The sequence below is a fragment of the Typopeltis vanoorti genome, chromosome 21 (assembly GCF_054136105.1).
Source record: "Typopeltis vanoorti isolate ZY-2024b chromosome 21, IOZ_Tvanoo_1.0, whole genome shotgun sequence".
In the NCBI taxonomy this organism is placed as follows: Eukaryota; Metazoa; Arthropoda; class Arachnida; order Uropygi; family Thelyphonidae; genus Typopeltis; species Typopeltis vanoorti.
Window position 1 is genome coordinate 85122843 of NC_143569.1, and position 24342 is coordinate 85147184.

Below are 24342 nucleotides of genomic sequence, written 5' to 3' on the forward strand. Positions count from 1 at the left end.
CGAAATCAAGGAACTTTGGACTCGAGATGTGCTCAATACTCGGGAGCACATATATTTGTGAAAGCTTTTTCAATGATGAAATTCATTAAATCAAAGTGCACATGTTCATCAACAGATAATTCTCTTGCAAATTTACTGCAATTGGCAACTACAAACATCGAAATTGTTATAGGTACTTTAGTAAATGAAGCTGAACTACCGCAGAGCTCTCGCTAAAATAAAATAAACAATTATTGTTTTTTGTCTACTGTTTCAACAAAAACTTTAACGGGCACCATGACTTTTCTTTCTTATGAAATTTTCGGAGTGCTTGCTAAACCTAACTAACGGTAGGACTCTCCAAGTAATTTAATATATGTACTGTATTTTTTATTCTGAATGCGGCCCTTGGACATATATCTTTTTTTTAATGCAGCCCTCGGATTACCTAAGGTTGGACAGCTCTGATATAAGCAATGGATATTGAAAAGTATTGTTAGTAAAATTTCCCCACTCCACCATATGGTTGTTGTACTAGTGTAATGGGGATAGGGGAGGTTGGAAAATATTTCATTATTTTCCAGTCCCCATTCAGCTGAAAGTGAGTTAGCTGCTCTCACCATACATAGCATAGTCTTTCCTCTTAGAAACTTGAATTTTCATCTTACTAAACAGGCAATCCTGCTGAAAACCACATGCAGTTAACAGATTTATTGGCCTCATAGCATTAGTTGTTTTGGCTGTAATAACAACCTAATTAAATTTTGCAAATGATCAAGTTTGGTTTCATTGATACACCATAATTGAAATGATACTCTTACTTGCATATTATGCCATACACTATTTTACTACTTTATACATATAATACAATGATGTATCACCACCACTTCATTTAAATACTGTGAATCGGTGATAATTATATAAAGGTTTTTTTTATTATTATTTTTTTCTTGGTTACAAAGTAAATAGAGAAGAAATTATATTTTTGTTTTAATCCTTTACCCAAGAATAAACAAACAAAGAAATTTGCACATGAAGTATCTTCATGACTAGACTACATGCATATAAAGACTATTGACTTGATATCAATTGCCTTAGTATACAATAATGCACATCAGACTTCTTTTGAACAGTATATTGTTTTACATTATGGGAAAGGTCACTACCCAGATCAGCCCAACCTTTTCTGAAGTCTCATCAATGGGAATCACTTGTATATGGAAAATATATGACTTCTGCATTAATTTAACTTCAGTATCTTCCTGGGTCTATCTCCTACTGATGAGACCTCAGTAAGGGTTGAAATCAGTCTAGATAGTGACACTTCCCATAGTACATAACATTATACATGTTTTAAAGGAAAGTACCAGAATACTAAAGCAGTTGATGTGAAGTCAATATTCTCTGTATACAAGTAACCTGGACATGAAGATACTTTATGCTTCGGTAAAGGAATAAAAAAAGAATAGAATTTCTTGTCTGTTATAACCAGTGGTGAGCTATAAGGGGCTTGCCTGAGCCCTTTGTTAAATTTTTCTCAAATTTGCGAGCCCCTTGTTATTCTTATTTACTTTTTTATTTTTTCAAAAAAAAAAAAAAAAAACATAATTTTTTTGAAATATATTAAACGACAAACTGATACGTTAACCTAACAAAGTGATTTTATTAAATAAAATATTACGGTTACTGTTACTACCGTTTTACAAATAAGAATTCAGTTTTGGTAATCGCATATAAATAAATAGGACTATAAAATAATGCCCCTTGATTGGTACTAGTGATTATCACTTGAAGTATAAAAACAAAGAGAAATATAACATACTTAAATATTATTATATTTACATAATATTTATTTATTATTTATATTTTGTTTGTCATAAAAACTTCTATCGCAAACAAAAGAAATTTATTTTGTGTATAAAAAATGCGGACTATTTCATATTTGCGATTATAAAAGATTTTATTCTTATTATATTTTGATAGTAAAAAAATGTTTTTCTTATGTAAGATAAATTAACACAGATGACTGTATGCAAATATTTCATGTTTAGATCATGCAGTATTGGTTTAAAAATGATAGCCTTTACAGATTGTCCCTTCATACTTTTTGATTGGCATTTGTACACAAGCTGTATTAATAAATGTTTTTGTGTGAAATACAGACTTTTTTTTTGCTCTATGATGCGAGCCCTGTGTTGAAATTTCCAATAGGTCACCACTGGTTATAACCAAGCAAAACGTTTTTTAGAAAACTATTAAGTTCACTTTGTAACCAAATGAAAAAAAAAAAGCTTTCTTCAGCATTGTTTGATTATTATGACAACCTGCTATTGTCATATAGTGGAAGCTGTTAATGAATTATCACACTTTATCAAATCAATCTCGAAATTTTGTCACAATATAGCTGTTCGAATGAATGATCATTGGTATCAAATCTAGTGCATGAAAATTATAGGGAGACTATTCATTTAATTTTATTACTTTTTTAATGCTAGCAATTTTGTGCCTAATTGGATGAAAATATTTGTTTACGTATAACCAATCAGAATGATTTCCACTAAGGAACTGAATTTTTGATGATGATATCATTGATTGACTGATAGCACTTTGCAACAAATGTAAAGCTTTTTTTTTTGTTCTTGAAGCAGACTTGCTTCAAATTTTATATAAAATTTTAATAAAAGGTACAACATAATAATTATTACAAAATTGGATAGTTTTTTGCTGATGTTTAAGACCTCCCAGCCAGCCAGTATTAATGGAATTTCATCCTCCTTGAAACTGCTTTTCATGGTGGCCATGTTAGGATTGAACCTTTCATTATACTCATCGCTTGTATTCATAAAGTGATGAGTGTACTCATCACTTATATTCATAAAGTTCTTTATGAACATAGTAATGTCTTTAGTGTAAAGACAGTTACTATGTTCATAAGAAAAAAAATGTAAAAAATTGGTGTAATATTAGTGTATGTTTCTGGAAAAATGGTTGATGATAGATAAAAAAATACCATATTTATAATCAGCTTGCAGAAATACATAATACTCAGTGAAATTTACAAAGTATAAACAAAACTTCTGTTGTGTAGTATAGTAAACAGGAAATGCCACTCAGGATGTATCATTCAAGTTCAGTGGTGCATAGAGGAAGATGGTCTGGTGTCCTGACTCACTAACCTGTTTCCTGTGTCCTGATTTATATATTTTGGATTTATTGCTTTTCAAGCAAAATTGTTCAACGCTTAAATTTTAACTGAAACTACCTCACCAATAAAGAAATAAATAATTTCAACTGAAAATGCATGAATACATGTTTGAGATGTGACCCAAAGACAGCTAAGAAATAAAGTATGTGTGATGAAATGCTACAGTATCTGATTTTGTAACATGCATATATCACATCACATACATATACTAAAAGTGCACCAAAAGTATGTGTATGTTATAAGAATGTAATGTATCCTCAAGATGCATTTCATTCTTAAATAAATGGTCCTATTTCATCAATTGTTAATGTTTTTAGAAACTAACCTGAATGATAACCAATATCTGTCTTCTTAATGTTAAAAAAAAAAAAAAACAACTTCAATTTAATCTACAGCCATATTATGGGAAGCTTCACTCACCCCAAAACATGCTGAACTATGAACTAATTTGTACTCCTAGTGTTTGCAACACATTTTGGCAATACATTTCACTCACTCACCAATCTTTGTTCGAAAATACCTGCCCCTTGCTTCTATCTTCACCTCCACCACAATCATATACAATTTCCAGAATAGCCTCTCATTCTTCTTCTCTCCTTTTAATCTTATAAAATTCCTTCACCAGCTTAATGCTTTTGTCATATTACCTCCTTTTTGCTTATCTGCTAACTCTGCAATTCAGTTTCGTCAGCCTTTCTCCATAACCAACATTCCAGAGTTCTTATATTGCCTTAATCACTTGTTAATTTTCATAATGTTAATTATTTTTATACTGGTATCTCCAATGGAGTCAGAAGACCCATTATTTATACAATACCTATAATACTGCTCCTTGAACTCATTCACTGATTTAGCACTCACGATCACCTCTGACAACCTATTCCATCCATTCGTGACTCTCTAAGCAAAAAACCTAGTTCTTAACACCCTTGATAACTACATGTTTATACAGTTTCCAGGGATGATCCCTTGTTCTCTCTCTTCCTGCTATGTACTGAAAAAAAGTGTTTAGTGTCAATCCCATAACCCTCTTAATAACCAACTTTAAATGGAAACCATAACTACCTCCTTATTATACTTGGCAGTGTGCTTTCTGAACTAGGAGTCATCATCTTAGGCTTCTTACCTACTAAATGTAGTGTGATACATCTCTGGTCAGAAGCACACTGCCAAGTATAAATAAGGAGGTATCTTTAAAATATGGTGAACATTAATAAAGAAGAGAGAGATCACATTTGACTAGTTTTATATATGTACTGCAAGATTTGACACATGTTCCATCTCAAAAAATAAGTATCATCATCAAAACCTTGCTGAATAGAGCTTATGTTGTGTGCTCCAACTCTCATGATCTCAAACTAGAACTCGATAACATGCAGCAGAATTTTCACAGAAGATTTAGCTCATCTTTGACTCTTATAGGCATATTCCTAAGAACTCTGAACCTATATTACGGAGGGTTCCAATTCTTTATGTTACTGGAATCACTGAGCCACTTTCAAAGATCCTCTAGAATGTGGGCACCAATTTAGTGCCCACATTTTTTCCTGTCAACAAACTCTATTTTCTTACTTTGGCCAAACAGGGCATTCTGTTTAGAAGAGACTATGTGGACACTAATCATGTATCACCTAAAATTAACCTGTGAGGTCTGGTTCAGGATAGCATGGAGTTGACAGTGACCACAGAATTTTCTGATCTAAAAGCTCATCTGCTGCACTATTGCTGTTTTAAATTTGAATATTTGTTCAAAAAGTGCTTAAGTGCTACTATAGCCTCTCCATTTTGAGCTGTAATGACTGTGTTTCTTTACCTAAAATTTGGGAGGATATTATCCTTATCATTTGCAAGAAATAGTTGTATTTCATCTTGCAGTCTACTTTACTGTATTATGCTAGTTGAAATCCATTGTTGTTATTCTTGTTTGTTGAATTGTCTGTTCGGTGATGATGATGATATGTTATTTTCCGATTGAAATATTAAATTTATTATTATTAAACTTAAATAAATAAAAGTATTATTAAACGTCTTTTGCCTACATGTTTCAGTATTTGTTTAGTATGTTACAAGTACAATTCAAGACTGCAGGTCACTCTTAACTTGCAATTAAGCCACTTATATAGGTGCTCATCATTCTGACTGTTTTGAATTTGGGATCTGGAAATGTATGAAATCAAACTGGAGTTTCATTCTATCTTGATTGTGAAATATCAGTGCAGCACAGAGTCCAATTGTAGTTGCTTGTAAATTATTGACCATTAGAAAATAAGCTGATCACTAGCCTTCAAATTATATTATTGTACTAATAATACATTGCATGATTAAAAACATAATTCAAAAGTATAATGTCATTACAAATATTCTTGTACACACTACAATTAAGAAATATCATAATATTTACATAACATATTTTTCATACATTCGTAAATCATTGTACTAATCTTTTCAATCAACTTTTGTCAAAAACAAAAAATTTCACTTTTTGCATGACGAAAGTTGACAAGTTATTTAAATTTGCTAATTTTAAGGCATAAAGTACCCTAAATCATAAATTTTGTTTTGACAAATCCCCGCTAACCCCCAGTGTAGTAAGTTGTGATCATGTGGGGTTGGAGCCCACAAGGAATTCTATCTTTCTTTCACAGATATACGTCCGGGCCCAATTTGACTACAACCCATTGGATGATGACTTAATCCCTTGTGCACAAGCTGGAATTGCATTCAAGACAGGAGATATTTTGCAAGTCATAAGTAAAGATGACCACAATTGGTGGCAATCAAGAAAAGAAGATTCTGATGGTACAGCTGGCCTTATTCCTTCTCCAGAACTTCAAGAATGGAGAACTGCTTGTTTAGCCATGGAGAGCTCACAGAATGATCAAGGTTTTAAATTTTTGTTCTTACTTTAGAATAATTTTATTTAAAAATAATTATTATAAAGTTTATATCTCCTTACTTTGTGTATAATAGCATTACTATTTTCACTTCATTTCTATATAAATCATCTTAACTCTTCAAAATGTAGTGCCACTTTCTAGTTAAAATAGTAAACTAAATACAGAATTAAATAACTGAATAACTAAGACTGATATGGTGAGCAGGTAGTTGAATCAGTTTATATGTTCGAGAGAAAAATAAATCAACAAAAAGGCCAAGCTAGCAATATACAGGACAGTGTTCAAACCAGGTTTTAAATTATGGATTTGAAATTTGGATTAGAAATAAGTGTTAGATATTCCCATGGGATTTCAGAGAGATATTCAGTTATTTCAAGATAATATGAAGCTTGGGAAAATTATTAGTAAAAGTGTTAATGTGTCTCTTCAGTAGGATTTGAATAAGCTGGAAAAGTAGGCAAATGAATCAGGATATCAGTTTAACACAGCAAAATGTAAGATTTTGAAATAAGGGATCCAGAAATTGGAAGCTGCATATTATGTTAAGGAATTATACAGGAGAATTCATAAGTATGGTAGGTGGAATCTTGGAGTGATGATAGATAGAAATTTGAAGTTCAAGGGACGTATGGTGAAGGTCTTGATCATTCCACATCAGGATTGTTCAGCCCTGGTTACTGGAATTTTGATGGGGATGCCATAACTTTGAAGAGGAGAGTACAGAGGTGAATACAAAGATGCTATCAGGAGTCTGAGGGAATGCAAACTGAAGAGTTTGGTGGATGTGAGCTGAAGGGAAGATATGATTGACAGTTTTAAACCATTGAGAGATATTTACTGTATTAACAGTGAGGAGATATCTCATATGGTAGAACAACTTGTTATTCTTTAAGGAGTTACGGCTGAAGCAATAAATGCTATGAGGCCAGTGTCTATTAACTGCATAAATATTTCTAGTTGGTTTATCTATTTTTCAGGATGAAAAATCTGAGAGTCCTGGAGGATAAATCCTACCAATTCTGCATGAGACTAGCTAACTCAAATTTAGATGAAAAAAAACCTTTATAAAGTTTCTTTGTGTCTGAGGCTGGAAAAGGGGCTGCTACTGGTGGTTGCAAAAAGAAATGGTTAGTAAGAGGTTGAGAAACCTGTTTACCTTTTTTTTTTTTTGCATGAAGAAGATACTTCTCAACTTCTTACTAACCATTTCCTTTTGTATTCCAAGGAATACAAAAGGAAATGGTTGAGTTAGTGGGGAGAATGCAGACAGTGAACAAGTTTGTCTAAGGTGGATCATCTTTGATGAGTCTTTTCACTCCATAGAGATTCTGAATAATAACATCAACAATAATAATATAAAACAGTTTGACCCACGTACACCTTTCTGAAAACCAAAGAATCTTGTACATCCAAGGTTGTCTGTAGAATGGAATACTGTCTTTAAGAGAATGTAGGAAACTTTTTAAGGTTATTGAAAGTTTATTTTTCACTTGGTCAGACTATAATAAATTTAGTTTAATCCTTTATCCAAGTGTGTGCAAACAAAGTTTGTGCCTGAAAGTATGTTGGTAGCTTGCTCCACCTTTGCAAGGAGTTGCCCGGTGTTGTACCATTTTACTCCAGTCCTGAAGATACTTTCAGGCACAAACTTTGTTTGCACACACGCTTGGATAAAGGATTAAACTAAATTTATTATAGTCTGACCAAATGAAAAATAAACTTTCAACATCTTTCTCTAAATCCAGAGTAATTTAATAAAAGGGTGGCACACCGTTTGGCAGCTCCTATAGGAGGAGATAACCTTGCTAATGCTTCTGTCTGGTATCTCCACTTGGGCCTGGCTCCCACTGAAGAGACCTCAATAAAGGTCGAAACTAGTCTGGGTAGTGGCCCTTCCCTTAATGCATAACATTATACATATCTGCAAGGAGATGTGTTTTGCATTATGGGAGATACTGAGATAGGAGTGTTGGTAGCTTGCTCCACCTTTGCAAGGAGTTGCCTGGTGTTGTACCACTTTACCCCAGTCCTGAAGATACTTTCAGGTGCAAACTTTGTTTGCACACACTTGGATAAAGGATTAAACTAAATTTATTATTTTTACGGTTAATTGGTTTGAAAGCCATTCTGACGTTCACTGATTTTAATAATTGGGCTGCTTTACTTGATGTGTTGTCAATCTATAGTGAGGAGACTGTGTTTAAGCTGTTTGTCAATTTCATGTACAATAGATGTTTACTTATCATGATTAATTTGGAATTGAAAGCATGTCCTAGTAAGCAAATTTCATAATCCATGAACAATACGAAACTTCTTTTTTTAAAAAAAAAAATTGTCTAAATGTTATTATGGATCATTTTTGTATTTTTCCTTTTTCAAGAAAATATTATATATATATATATATATATATATATATATTTATTATTATTATTAAGAGAGCCCTCCATGGAGTCAGGAACTCATTGAGAGAGGCTATACTGTTTGCACCAGCTGTCATATCTGTTCTTGAATTCATTCGCACTACTTGCACACACAACATTCAACAGCAATCCATTCCAATTATGCACCACTCTATGAGAGAAACATCTAGCCCTCATACCCTTCTTGACAGTATTTATTCTCAACTTCCAAAGATGCCCTCACATTCTTCCCCACCCTCCATAAAATGAAAAATTCTGTCTACTGAAATTCTTTATGACCCTTTCAGAAGTTTGTAAGTCTCAATCATATCACTCCTCTTTCTCCTGTTTTCTCTAGTGTCTGCAGTCTACAATTTCTCAAACTGTCTTCATAATCAGTATTCCACAATTCTGATATCATTTTTAGTACTCTCTCCCCACAGGTCTGGTTTTTGTGGTGATACTATATATTAGAATCACCACAAAAACCAGACCTGTGTGCAATAATCCAAGTGAAATTTTATTAAGGCCTTGTAAAGAGGTGAAATTATTACTTCATTATCTTTACATGTCAAGGTTTGTTTCATCATTGCAATTATTCTCAGAGTTGTATTTACAGTTGTTTCTATATGACCCTTGAACTTCAATTTTTGTTTAGTAAAACTCCAAGATTCCTAGCCTGATCAGTTTCTTCTAGCATAATCCCATCAATGTAATACGACATTGGATATCCAATCACACCAAAGTGCATGAACTTGCATTTATTAACATTGAACTGACTGCCATTTTCACATGCCCATCAGGAATGTCGCATATCAGCAGCACTCCTAATTGCCCTACCTATCTTTGCATCATCAACAAGTAGCTGTATTTCGCATGTCAAATCCTTCCCAGTGTCATTAATGTACAGATTGAATAACAGTAGACCAAAGACTGATCCCTGAGCCACATCACTGGTTACCTTGAAGATTCACACACACACACACACACACACACACACACACACACACACACACACACACACACACACACCCATATACGATTTTGTGATATCTTTCAGTCAGCTATCCTCTTATCCATGTTAATATTTGATAATCCAATTGCATATTCTCCAATTTATGCAACAGTCTTCCATGCTGTATTCTGTCAAAATCCAAAAGTTTCATGGTGTATCCATTCCTCCTTGTCTTCAAAGTCAGGCACATTTTGAGCCCAAACCAGGTGAACCACCGCCAAGAAAAGCCAAGGTCACTCAGTCCACGAAGAAGATCTTGGCAACAATCTTTGGGATTGCTGGGGAATTCTCTTGATTGACTTCAAGGAAAGGAATATCACCTTGAATGCAGAATATTATGCTTCACTCCTGCACAAACCACACGATGCCATAAAGGAGAAGAGTCGAGGAATGCTGAGTCATGGTGTTCACCTGCTTCACGACAATGCTCCAGTCCATACAGCTATTGTTGCAAAGGCTGCAGTGAAGGACTGTGGCTTCCAGGAGATTGAACACCCTCCTTACAGCTCAGATCTAGCACTCAGTGATTACTACATCTTCTCGAAACGGAAGAAAGACCTTCGAGGAAGAAAATTTGCAGATGACAATGAGGTGAAAGATTCAATTTTAGGCCATTTTGCAGTCAAAAGTACAGACTATTTTTTTAAGGGCATAGAAATTTTAATTCAAAGATGTGAAAAGTGTGGTGAAGTAAAGGAAGATTATGTTGAAAATTGACACAGTTGTTTTCTTTCTGTCACCTCTGAAAGTTAGTTAGGCCAGAAACTTATGGAATCACCTTTGTATATTGTTATTATTAACATCATACCTTGTGGGAGTCACAACACTCATCACTAAAGGTTTACACTCTCATGCAAAAAAGCTCATCAAACCATTAAATCTATTCACAGTTTCTGCACTCACTGCACTTTCAGGCAATGCATTCCACTCACCAACCACTCTCTATGCAAAGAAACTTACACTCTGCTCATACAGCTTCCAGGAATGGCCTCTTGTTCTACCTTTCTCTCCCTGTATGAAAAAACTCTCCCTTTCTCTACTGTATGAAAAAATCTCCCCCACATTAATTGATAAAACTCCTCAACAACTTACATGTCTCAATCATGATCCCGTCTTCTTCTTCACAAGGCTCTGCAAATTGCATTCCCCTCAATCTGTCCTCATATCCCACATTCCATAGACCTGAAACTGACTTAGTGAACCTTTTCTGGATCCTCTCTAATATATCATCTTTCCCTTGAAAACTAGGTGACAAAATCTGCACACAGTAGTCCATATGTGACCTCATCAAGGCCTTATACAAGGAAAGAAACTACAACCTTTTTTTGCTTCTGCATGTCAAGATCCTCCTCATCATTGGCACAATCTGTTGTGATGTTCTTATAATTTTAGGAATATGATCCCTAAACTTTAAGTCTATCCACAATCACTCCTAGATCTCTCATGTTTTCCACCCTCTTCAAAATTTCTCCATGAATTAAATTTCAAGACCTTGCAATTTGCAAACATTAAACTAATAGCTCAATTTACTTGCCCACTAACATAGTCTGTTGAGATGCTTCTGTAAAGCTACAATGTCTGCTCTGTTCTTCATAGTTTTTCCTAACTTTGCATCATCAGCAAGCAACTGCATATCTTCAGTTAAGCATGTTCTGATATCATTAACACAGAAGTCAAAACACAATAATGGTCCCAAGATAGTTTCTGCTACTGACCTTTCTCTTTTGGGATACCCTTCCATACATAAACTGCTGATAATCGCTGAGTCAATTACCTATCCACTCACTAGTCTCTTATCCAGTATCATCTGTTTCAGTTTAGTTACCAACTTGTATGGCAGCTTATCAAAGGCCTTTGAAATATCCAAGTATATCACCATATATGCATCTCTTTTATCCAGTAAATTTGTCACCTTGTTGTAGTACATAAGTCGATTCTTAAACATGATCTCCCCCACTACACAAACCAGTGCTGACCATTATAAAGTTTACTTCTATTATCAACCGAATTCTGAATCCTAGTCCTCCCCAACCTCTCTAACGCCTTAACAAAAACTCCAGACACACAGATTGGTTTATAATTTGTAGCCTTAGTCTTATCTCCCCCCCCCCCTCCTGGTGAATTGGAACAATTTTTCGTGGTTTCCACTTTTTTGGGTTTGCCCTGTTTTAAGATTCATGTTAAACAGATGCATCAAGGTAGTATATCACTGTAATATATATAATACTTTGGAAGATGCAGTAATATATCACTGCATCTTCCAAAGATGCAGTGATATATTATCTTCTACTGCCTTATTAACATCAAGTTTAGTCAATCCCTCATGTACCTCCTGCTCACTCACCTTTAGTCCCTCCTCCTCCACCTTATACTCTCCAGCTTCTCGTGATGTCACCTTCACAAGGACGAAACACTAATAAACTGCTCATTGAATACTTTGACTGTATTACATGGAGAATTGTCAGTGAATGGAACACATTACCAGAATGTGTTGTTAATGCAAGGAGTGTTATGGATTTTAAGATTCAGTATGATAAACATGTTGTCAGTTGAATGAGCCTTCCACAATGAGTCTTCTGACTCCATGGAGGATGCAATAATAATAACAATTCTCTGCATCAGTATTTTCTACCTTTGTCCTAAAAGTTCTTGGACCCCGGCTGTTTAACTTGTTTGTAAACAATATACAGGTGGTCCAAAATGTACTTACCAAGTTTATATATAATTTTCTCTGCAATTAGCTGATATAATTAGAAAAAACCTTACTGACACATTATAGCCATCAAGCCATTTGTGTTTCATAAAAGCCATTTTATGAAACAATCCAAAGACTTCGGAGGAGTTAAAGTCATCTAACGAGCATGAAATCTTGGCTATTCCAACAGACATTCTCCACAAGGTGGTGAACAATTTTGTGATACGATTGCAAAAGATCGTTGAGGTGGAAGGTTAACATATTGAACATGTAATAATATAAATGGCATAAGATAGACCTTAATACACTTTGGCTGAGATTTGTATGCCTCCTTGTTCAGGAGTAATACAACATTAAATTTGGTAGGTACATTTTGGACCACCCTGTATCATGTGAACTGAGTGGGGATCTTCAGCTGTTTGCTTATGGTGCAAAGTTGGGGAGAATGGTAAGTCCCACTGCTGATGTTAATTGCCTTCAGGAAGAGACTTTTGACTTAGACAAAGGAGTGGGGTTGTAGTTTTAATATTAATAAGTGCAAGGTGTTGCATTTTGGAGTGCAGAAATATAAGGCTGTGCACTATATTGACAGTGCCATACTGCAGATAAACGGATGAGATTCGAGATTTGGGAGTGATGGTTGATAGTAGACTGAAGTTTAAAGGGCATATTGCTAGTGTTACAAAGGCTGCACATCATATAAGGAAGTGGTTGTGCCACTGTGTAAAGCACTGGTCAGACCACAATTGGACTATTGTGCTCAAAGCTGGTCACCTAGTTTTAAGTGTGATGTGGAAACATTGGAAAAGAGTGATTAAGATAATATCAGGACTTTGGAATGCTGGCTATGGAGAGAGGTTGAAGAAATATGGACTGCAGAGTTTAGTGGATAGGAGGAAAAGAGGTGATATGATAGAGACATTTAAGTTAGTGAAAGGATTTTATCGGATTAATCCAGATAACTATTATTATTACTATTATTACGGGCAACTCCAGGGAGTCATTGGACTCATCGAGGGAGGCCCCAAATCATATTCATCACAACTATTTGACATTCATACAGTATCTATCATACCTCGCCTTAAACTCATTCACTGTCACAGCATCCACCACAGACTCAGGGAGCGCATTCCACTCATTCACTACTCTAAAAGTAAAGAACCCAGCTCAAACAAACTACCAACCACACTCTTGCCCAGCTTCCACGGATGTCCCCCAGTCCTCCCACAACCAGCCCTGTTCTCAAAAATATCTTCTGAATCAATTTTATAGAAACCCTTCAGTAATTTGAATGTCTCAATCATATCTCCCCTCCTCCGCCTATCAACCAATTTTTGCAACCCACAAATCCTCAACCTGTTCTCATACGGTTCATTCCACAGACCTGCTATCATCTTGGTCACTCGCCTCTGGATCCTCTCCACCTCCTCCCCATCAAGAAGAAACCTAGGTGACCAAATCTGAGCACAGTAGTCTAGATGGGGTCTTATCAAGGCTCGATACAGAGGAACAATAACCTGCTTGTCTCTGCTTGTCATCGTATTCTTCAGCAACCAAGTGATTTGATGAGCTGTTTTGGTCACTTTTGCAATGTGTCCCCTAAATTTCAATTCCTTATCTACCAACACTCCTAAATCTCGTGCCTCATCAATTTCCTGGAGCAGGGTTCCACCAATGCAGTAAACTGCCGCCAATCTTTTCACCCCAAAATGCATAACCTTACATTTTGCCACATTAAACTGACATCCATTCTCCTTAGCCCAGACCTCCAATCTATCCAAATCATCCTGCAAAATTTTGACGTCATCTGCATTCACTATTGCCCTACCCAACTTCGCATCATCCGCAAACAAATGAACTGTTCCTCTCAGATCATTTCCTATATCATTTATGAACAAATTAAACAGCAGTGGTCCAAGAACAGATCCTTGTGGCACACCACTAGTCACAGGCCGTCTTGTGGACTCTACTCCCGAGTAAACCACTCTCTGATATCTCTCCGTCAACCACCCTCCTACCCATCTCACCAACCCTATGTCCATTCCCATATGCTGCAATTTACTGATTAGAATTCCATGTGGAATCCTGTCAAAGGCCTTAGCAAGGTCCAGTAGAATCACCGTAAACCCATTACCCTTATCCAGTTCAGCCGTCACTGTGTTATAATACGTGAGCAAGTTACTGAGGCATGACCTACCCTTCACAAAACCATGCTGTCCCCGATACAGTATCCCATTTTCTTCTATCCAATCTTGTATTTTCCTCTTGACTATTTTCTCTAAAACCTTGACAATGATTCCTGATATGCTAATCGGTCGGTAATTTACTACAGCAGTCTTGGAACCACCTTTATGCAGTGGAACTATTTTCCCCTCTTTCCACCCGCTCGGGACTAACCCAGACCCGAGACTCAAATTAAACAAAATGGTCAAGGGTACTGACAATTCTTTAGCTGCTTCTCGTACAACACGAGCTGGTATACCATCCAATCCCACAGATGTATTGACATTGAGGTTATGCAATAGACTACTCACCTCCACTTCATTAACCACAATTCCCGTATAATCTACTGGTTTATTCGTTTCTGCAATGTCACCACCTGGATGATATACTTTTGCAAAGTGCTCACTCAGTAACTCAACTATCTCAACTGATTCAGTTACCTCCCTACCATCGGCATTCTTTAAAATCAATCTGCCATGTACATTTTTCCTTTTACTTGCTACATATCTAAAAAACTGTTTAGGATTCTCTTTAGCCTGCATGGCCAATGTTCTTTCGTAATCCTTTTTTGCTTTTCTTACCACACTCGTCACCCTTCTGGCCTGTGCTTTATACCGTTCATGTGCCTGCCGGTCACCCTTCTCCTTAAATTCCCTCCATAGTTGTTTCTTTTTTTGCAACTCAAGCTTAATGGTGTTATTCATCCATTTAACCCCTACTTGATTTATTATTCGGACTCTAGGTATACAGTCAGCCATTGCTTCTTGCAAGCACTTCTTAACTACCTCCCATGCACTATCAACTTCTAGTCCTTGCAGTTATACATGCCATGGCACTGAACCAATCAAACTCCTAAGCTTGTCATACTTTCCAGCCAGATAATTCCACATGTACCCTGTCTTAATTGAAAATTCTACACCTTTAGCCACCTCCCAAGTTAAGACCCTATGATCACTCTCACCGATTGGTGGCAATGTGGTCATATTTGTTACAGCCAAATCCTCAGATGTAATTACTAGGTCAAGTACTCTCTGACCCCTAGTATTTTCCATTACATGCTGTCGCAGATAGTTATCCCTTAATAACCGCATAAAATCCAGTTCCTTCCTCCCATGTGTCCTCTCCTCACTCCAATCAATGCGACCATAGTTGAAATCTCCCATAATAATCACCCTCCTTCCACCCATTTCTTCTATTTGCTTGTGCATACTGTCACCACCATGTTTTCCATCACCTGGTCTATAGCAGCACCCAATTGTATATTTAGTTCTGCTAGCCACAATCTCACACCAAATGGCCTCAAATGTGCTCTTTTCTCTATCCTGCAATTCAACTTCTATTCTCCTTGGCTGGAGCTCATCAGCTATCATCAACAATACTCCTCCCTCCATTTTATTCTCTCTGTCATTCCTGAACACACTATACCCATCACATTCAATCCCACTAGTTATATCATCTACAGTCAGCCATGTTTCACTAATACCTATAACCTGTGGTCTGGAAGTGCCAACCATGGCCAAAAACTCTTCCTTCTTGTTCCTAATACTCCTAGTATTAGTGTACATGAATTTAAGACCCCCATTAGCTCCAACCCTACCTTGATGCCTTATATTAACTATCCCACTTAGATTTGTTGTCCTTATTTGCTCTGGCATATTATATTCATTCTTACATTCAACTGCCTCCATAAGGACTGTATCTCTACTCTCCCCCCCCCCCTAACAAATCTAGTTTCCCTGAATTTGCACATCCACTACATTCAGCAACACTTTCTCAAGTCTTCTTACACCGTAACCATTCAAATGCAAGCCATCCATCTTATATAGATCCTTTCGCCCATCAAACTCACTCCACACATCCACAAATTCCACACCACTCGTCATACATAACCCACGCATAAAGTCATTTGCAATTATAGCCCTCCTTTTAAACATTTCACTGTCATACCGTGGCAAAAGACTAATCATTCTAACTCTCTCACTCTTTTCTTTTGCTACCTCAAACAATTCATTCAGGTCTTCTATCATTTCCATTTTATCTCCTTTCAAATCATTCGTACCTGCCACAACAATCATTTCTTTCACCCTTTCCTTTTGCTCTCTAATAGACGCAGTTACGTCCTTTATGGTCGCACTAGGTTGGTATGATTTTGTCAAATCCTCTACTAACACACCTCGTACTAACGAGTCTCCATACAGCACTCTATCCTTCATTTTGTTCATGTTCACATTCATACGTCTATTTTTCCTGTCATACCTTTTATTATTGGTTGGTTCATTCAGTCTACTTTTGTTCATGCACTCTAGCTGCTGTTTTGCTCTTTCTATCGCACTATTCAACAACGCGATCTCACTCAAATGAGACATGTTGAGATGATCAAATGAGATGAGATTATAAAAAGAGTAGAAGGCAAGAGAGGGGAAATCAGAGGTCATCCTTGGAAGTTATATAAGAGTATGATTAACAGGGGTGTGAGGAGTAGATTTTTTACATGGAGAATTGTCAGTGAATGGAACACATTACCAAAATGTGTTGTTAATGCAAGGAGTGTTATGGATAAGATTCAGTATGATAAACATGTTGTCAGTTGAATGAGCCTTCCACAGTGAGTCTTCTGACTCCATGGAGGATGCAATAATAATAATAACAATTCTCTGCATCAGTATTTTCTACCTTTGTCCTAAACTGTGTGTATCTACATCTGTGTGTATGTATCTACCTGAGAAAGAAAGAAAAAAAGGGTGCAATTGGGAAGATGCATGATTCAAGTATCTAGAAAAGGGAGGTTATTATTATATTGTTTTCTTTTTCTATAGTGAAGTGGATTCTATGGTGCTGGCTGTTTAGGAAGAGGAAGGAGTCTGATGTGTCTGAGCCATGTGGCCAAATAGAGAACACATCATTACTATATCTTAGCCAAATAGAAAATTTGAGAATGACAGTATCAATGGCATGTTTTTCAAAATGTTCCATAAAGAAATGGGCTAGAGAGGAGAACCTATGACTGTACCCTCTGTCTCTTTATATATATGGTATCCTTCCAAGAGTAGTAGATAACATGGATGGCAAAATTGAAAAAAAAAATAGTAATATTGGGGGGGGGGGGGACATTTTTCAGTAAAGTTAAAGTGTCAGAAAGGAGAATGTTGTAAATAATTAGCTAATATCAAAGCTCACTATGATTTCATTATTGTTTAAAACTAAATTTTGAATAAAAGATTTAAACTGAGTGGAATTTAATATAAGATAAAATATGACCAGTAAGTGGGGGTTAATGATTTAGCTAATTGTTTGGCTAATTTAAAAGAGGAGGAGCCGGTAGTATCCACTCTGGGATGGAGAGGGCTATTAGCTTTATGAATTTTAGGCAATCCATATATCCAGGTAGGATGGGAGGACTAAATGGTTTGAGTTATTTTTACTGTTTCAGGAGGCCAAGAAGGTGGCATTTTTCAGACTCCTTTTTAATGTTTTTTTCTGAGAATTGGTGGGACATTATCCAGACAGTTTATTAGTAGTGCAGTCTCCAAGCAACACATTCATTTTCTGATTAGTTTTGATGACCACAGTAGCGTTACCATTGTTTGTCGTAGTGATTTATTGTTACTGTACATTTTGGAAAATTATGGAGACAACTACCGTGTTTGAGTAAAATTTTAGTTTAATATAAACCAAATTCCACACTCGACTTTTCGTCCTTTATATCAAGGTCATCTTCTGGAGCATATATACTATATACAGAGAAACAAGCTGCACTACAATCTACATGGTTTGCTAAAGTTACTGACCAACCGTTACAACAATTATTGGCCTGACCTCTGGTGGGAAAAAAAACCCTACTACATAAACGCTAGAGTCTTATTCTTAATATTATCTATTGGTTGTAAATTTACATTGGGAGCAACAACAAGTCTATATATATATATATTAACACCATGATTATACGTATAAATTCCAACCAGTTGGTATGGAATGGTTTCCACTCTTAGCTGTAGGTTGCCTAGAGTCCTGAAATATGCTGGATACTGAATATTAGGTGGGCTGAATATGTGCCATCCAGATTCTTGGAGTTTTCATGCCACCATTATTGTTGATATTTGGGTGGTTTATCAGGATTTCGCAGGCTTCCTTAAATTTTCTTGTACCAGGCTTTTGTATGGTGTAAAGAGTGGGTACTTTTCCAGTCGATTTTCCAAATCGACTGGAAAAGTTGATTTTCCAAATTTTGTGAATGACGTACATAGAGAAAGTGATAAGAGAATAAACATGTGGAACTATTATTACATAAAACAGAAAAGGCATCATTGTTTAACAAGTCATATTCTGAATCCACAATAAAGCTTCAGGTTTAACATAAGAAAAGCCCATATAAGTTCCAGGATAAGAAAACACAGGGCAGTCATTAACAATCTCGTTATGGAGAATCATTCCATTTCCATTTGTGGAGCATCTATTTGCATCTGCAGTGTCCAGTCCAGATCCCATTAAGTGTAGACTAAAGATGTCTTGGAAGGTTAAAACCCTTTACTCTGGCAGTTGGATCAGGAAAAGTGATGTATAAGTTAGAGGTATGTGTTTCTGCCTGCATAGTTTTCAGGCTGATATTATATTAAAGAAGACTTCAAACAACATTTGCCCAGCAGTTCTCCAAGCAGGTTGTTAGATTTCAGTCTCTGAGTAGCTGTGTAGGAAATGTCTTCATGTATGGGCAAGTCACTATTCTCAAGCATTTTATTTCAAGCATGCCCTCAATACTTTACACCAAATGGAATAAAATTATTGAGAATAGTGACTTGCCCATACATGAAGACATTTCCGACACAGCTACTCAGAGACTGAAATCTAAACAACCTGCTTGGAGAACTGCTGTGCAAATGTTGCTTGAAGTCTTCTTTAATATAATATCAGCCTGAAACTATGCAGGCAGAAACACATACCTCTAACTTATACATCGCTTTTCTTGATCCAACTGCCAGAGTAAAGGGTTTTAACCTTCCAAGACATCTTTAGTCTACACTTAATGGCATCTGGACTGGACACTGCAGATGCAAATAGATGCTCCACAAATGGAAATGGAATGATTCTCCATAACGAGATTGTTAATGACTGCCCTGTGTTTTCTTATCCTGGAACTTATATGGGCTTTTCTTATGTTAAACCTGAAGCTTTATTGTGGATTCAGAATATGACTTGTTAAACAATGATGCCTTTTCTGTTTTATGTAATAATAGTTCCACATGTTTATTCTCTTATCACTTTCTCTATGTACATCATTCACAAAATAAATTGCCATTAATTTGTCAGTATTTACATTAAATAGATTTTTAATCAAACTTTTACTTTCCAGCTTGTTTTCAAACTTATTTCAAACTATATGTATATATATATATATATATATCTGGTAGGTCTGAAAAGTTCTCGGCCTCAACCATAAATGGCAACACTATCGGCAAGATTTTTTTTTAAGTTGGTATAAGCATCGATGTGAAATTGCAAGTCATTCTATCAAGTAGTTTGTTTTATACAGCTGTCTGATGCCAAAGTGTGTCTGTATCCCTTGATACAGAAATTCATTCAAAGTTCATAAAAGTTTATGGGCACTCTTCTCCTTTGTTTTTGACAATTAAAAAATGGGCTGCCAAGTTTAAACGTGGCCATACCAGCCTTGAAGATGATCCACGTGAAGGATGTCCAAAAAGTGTAACAACACCAGAAATCATTGATCAAGTGCACGATATGGTATTGGATGACCGGCAAGTCAAAGTGCGTGAAATTGCTGAGACTATAGGCATTTCAAAAGAAAGTGTAGGATATATTTTGCGTGAAGAATTGCAAATGATAAAGCTTTGCACAAGATGGGTGCCATGCAGATCAAAAACGCACTTGCATGAAAATATCTGAACAGTGCTTAGAGCATTTTAACAAGAATAAAACTGATTTTGTGTGTCGATTTATTACTGTGGATGAAACTAGAATTCATCATTACACACCAGAACAAACAGCACTGAAAACAGTGGACAGAAGCCAGTTGTTCAGCGCCAAAGAAGACAAGGTCATGGCATCAGTGTTTTGGGATGCATTTTGTTTATTAAGTATCTTGAAAATGGTTAAAACAATAACCGAGAATATTATTTCAATCTTTTAACCAGACTAGATGAAAAAATTTGTGAGAAAAGACCTGGTTTGCAGAAGAAAAAAATCATCTTTCATCAAGACAATGCACCTGCCCACAGAGGTGTTTTATCAATGGCAAAATTAAGAGATCTGCACTATGACTTGTTGGAACATCCACCCTATTCTCCAGATTTGGCTCCCTCTGACTTCTGTCTCTTCCCAAAATAAAACTCTTCCTCGCTAGTCAGCGTTTTTCTTTGAATCAAGAGGTGATTGGAGCTGTAGAGGAGTATTTTGCAGATCTTAGTGAGAACCATTACAGGGACGGGATAATGTCACTGGAGCATCACTGGAATAAATGTATTAGTCTAATACATTTATTCCAGTGATATTAGTCTAATTAGTCACTGGATTAAATATATTAAGGGAGATTATGTTGAAAAATAAAAATAATTTTGAAATTATAAATTTGTTTTTTCATTGTTAGACCGATAACTTTTCAGACCACCCACATATCTACTTCGTTAATGTTAGGAAACATATTTTTAATTTCTTAAACTGCTAGAGATCTCCAGTGTAGGCATTAACTACAGGTTAAGATATACTGTCTTATACCAAATTCATTCAGCAGCAGCTTTATTGTAAATGTTAAGCTTAGCATGATAAATACTTCATCGATTTTAGCATTGCTTTTGAGGTTTAAATAAAAGTTTTTTGCTAAATCACAAAATGTTTTGATGGATGAATACTGAACAGAAATCAAATGAGTTGGTGTGCAAATCATGTGTATTTGTGTTATTGCTCCATTGTTCATTGTACTGGGACAACAGCAAAAGGCTATTGCCAACTAGGAAGCATGTATGTTTCAACTAGCCGTGTCTTTTAATAGTGCATATATGATTTAAAAAAAAATAATAATAAATTAAATTTTTTTTAAATTGAGCTATACTTTATAATATCTGTAAATCAAAAATAAAATGATTCACGTTTGTTTTCTTTCTTCAGTAAATTGCTCAATATTTTCACGAAAGAAAAAACACTTTCGTGACAAATACTTGGCAAAGCACAATGCAGTCTTTGACCAGTTGGATGTCGTTACTTATGAAGAAGTTGTTCGACTACCTGCCTTCAGGAGAAAAACTTTAGTTTTACTTGGTGAGTGTTTTTTTTTAATTTGAGAGAGAGATTTGTGTTTTTTGTTGATTTATTGATGTTTTGGATTCAATTTAATGGACTTAAGTGTGTAATTTTGGTATATTATTGGAGCTTTATTAGCGTGGTTAGTGTTACTAAAGTGTTTTATAACATATCTATGTCGGGAAGTTGCCGCTAGATGAATTAGTAATGTGTAGTGTTCGTGCAAGCTCCAGATAAGATAAGTATCATTTTCAGTTATCGATACAAATTACTTAATATTGTGTAGTTTTGTTTTGTTTGCCTTGCATATTTTAGTGCGTCTGTTTTTGGTGTGTTATAACGTATAATTTGACAAAACACGTTGCAAATAAGTATGGCACCTGTGCGAAGGAAAATGGCGACCAGTAATGATGGTTCGCCATCGTTATCAAAGAACGGTAGCATAAAAGAAATGAGTCAGTGTACTAGCTGTGAAATGTATGCTTTGCGGAGTGCGGTTAGATGATAATAAAGGATTGAATGTGTGTAGAAAATGTAGGGAGAATGAGGAATTGAAGTGTATTTCGGATCGTGAGTGTGATATTTTTGTCAACCTTCAGAATGAAGGAAATAGGGATATGACAAGAAACGGCAAGGTTGTACATGAAAATTGTGAGAGTGTGAATGATAGTATAAATGGTTTCTCAGAGAATAAAAAAGATGAGATAGATGCATTGAGTGAGATCACGTTGTTGAATAGTGCGATAGAAAGAGCAAAACAGCAGCTAGAGTGCATGAAAAAAAGTAGACTCAATGAACCAACCAATAATAAAAGGTATCACAGGAAAAATAGACGTATGAATGTGAACATGAACAAAATGAAGGATAGAGTGCTGTATGGAGACTCGTTAGTACGAGGTGTGTTAGTAGAGGATTTGACAAAATCGTACCAACCTGGTGCGACCATAAAGGACGTAACTGAGTCTATTAGAGAGCAAAAGGAAAGGGTGAAAGAAATGATTGTTGTGGCAGGTACGAATGATTTGAAAGGAGATAAAATGGAAATGATAGAAGACCTGAATGAATTGTTTGAAGTAGCAAAAGAAGAGAGTGAGAGAGTTAGAATGATTAGTCTTTTGCCATGGAATGACAGTGAAATGTTTAAAAGGAGGGCCATAATTGCGAATGACTTTTTGCGTGGGTTATGTATGACGAGTGGTGTGGAATTTGTGGACGTGTGGAGTGAGTTTGATGGGCGAAAGGATCTATATAAGATGGATGGCTTGCATTTGAATGGTTACGGTGTAAGAAGACTTGAGAAAGTGTTGCTGAATGTAGTGGATGTGCAAATTCAGGGAAACTAGATTTGTTAAGGGGGGGGGAGTAGAGATACAGTCCTTATGGAGGCAGTTGAATGTAAGAATGAATATAATATGCCAGAGCAAATAAGGACAACAAATCTGAGTGGGATAGTTAATATAAGGCATCAAGGTAGGGTTGGAGCTAATGGGGGTCTTAAATTCATGTACACTAATACTAGGAGTATTAGGAACAAGAAGGAAGAGTTTTTGGCCATGGTTGGCACTTCCAGACCACAGGTTATAGGTATTAGTGAAACATGGCTGACTGTAGATGATATAACTAGTGGGATTGAATGTGATGGGTATAGTGTGTTCAGGAATGACAGAGAGAATAAAATGGGGGGAGGAGTATTGTTGATGATAGCTGATGAGCTCCAGCCAAGGAGAATAGAAGTTGAATTGCAGGATAGAGAAAAGAGCACATTTGAGGCCATTTGGTGTGAGATTGTGGCTAGCAGAACTAAATATACAATTGGGTGCTGCTATAGACCAGGTGATGGAAAAGATGGTGGTGACAGTATGCACAAGCAAATAGAAGAAATGGGTGGAAGGAGGGTGATTATTATGGGAGATTTCAACTATGGTCGCATTGATTGGAGTGAGGAGAGGACACACGGGAGGAAGGAACTGGATTTTATGCGGTTATTAAGGGATAACTATCTGCGACAGCATGTAATGGAAAATACTAGGGGTCAGAGAGTGCTTGACCTAGTAATTACATCTGAGGATTTGGCTGTAACAAATATGACCACATTGCCACCAATCAGTGAGAGTGATCATAGGGTCTTAACTTGGGAGGTGGCTAAAGGTGTAGAATTTTCAATTAAGACAGGGTACATATGGAATTATCGGGCTGGAAAGTATGACAAGCTTAGGAGTTTGATTGGTTCAGTGCCATGGCATGTACAACTGCAAGGACTAGAAGTTGATAGTGCATGGGAGGTAGTTAAGAAGTGCTTGCATGAAGCAATGGCTGACTGTATACCTAGAGTCCGAATAATAAATCAAGTAGGGGTTAAATGGATGAATAACACCATTAAGCTTGAGCTGCAAAAAAAGAAACAACTATGGAGGGAATTTAAGGAGAAGGGTGACCGGCAGGCACATGAATGGTATAAAGCGCAGGCCAGAAGGGTGACGAGTGTGGTAAGAAAAGCAAAAAAGGATTACGAAATAACATTGGCCATGCAGGCTAAAGAGAATCCTAAACAGTTTTTTAGATATGTAGCAAGTAAAAAGAAAAATGTACATGGCAGATTGATTTTAAAGAATGCCGATGGTAGGGAGGTAACTGAATCAGTTGAGATAGTTGAGTTACTGAGTGAGCACTTTGCAAAA

At 36.1% G+C, this 24342-nt stretch overlaps 1 protein-coding gene across 2 annotated transcripts in view; it reads left to right on the forward strand.

Moving 5' to 3' along the window:
* Window positions 1–24342, forward strand: part of LOC150095070 (peripheral plasma membrane protein CASK-like) — a 356952-nt gene that overhangs the window by 242704 nt on the left and 89906 nt on the right. For both annotated transcript variants that reach the window (XM_090411455.1, XM_090411456.1), the window contains exons 6-7: window positions 5830–6067; window positions 21533–21682. In XM_090411455.1, coding sequence (XP_090267581.1) covers window positions 5830–6067; window positions 21533–21682 — 388 coding nt within the window. The remainder of the gene's footprint in view (window positions 1–5829; window positions 6068–21532; window positions 21683–24342) is intronic.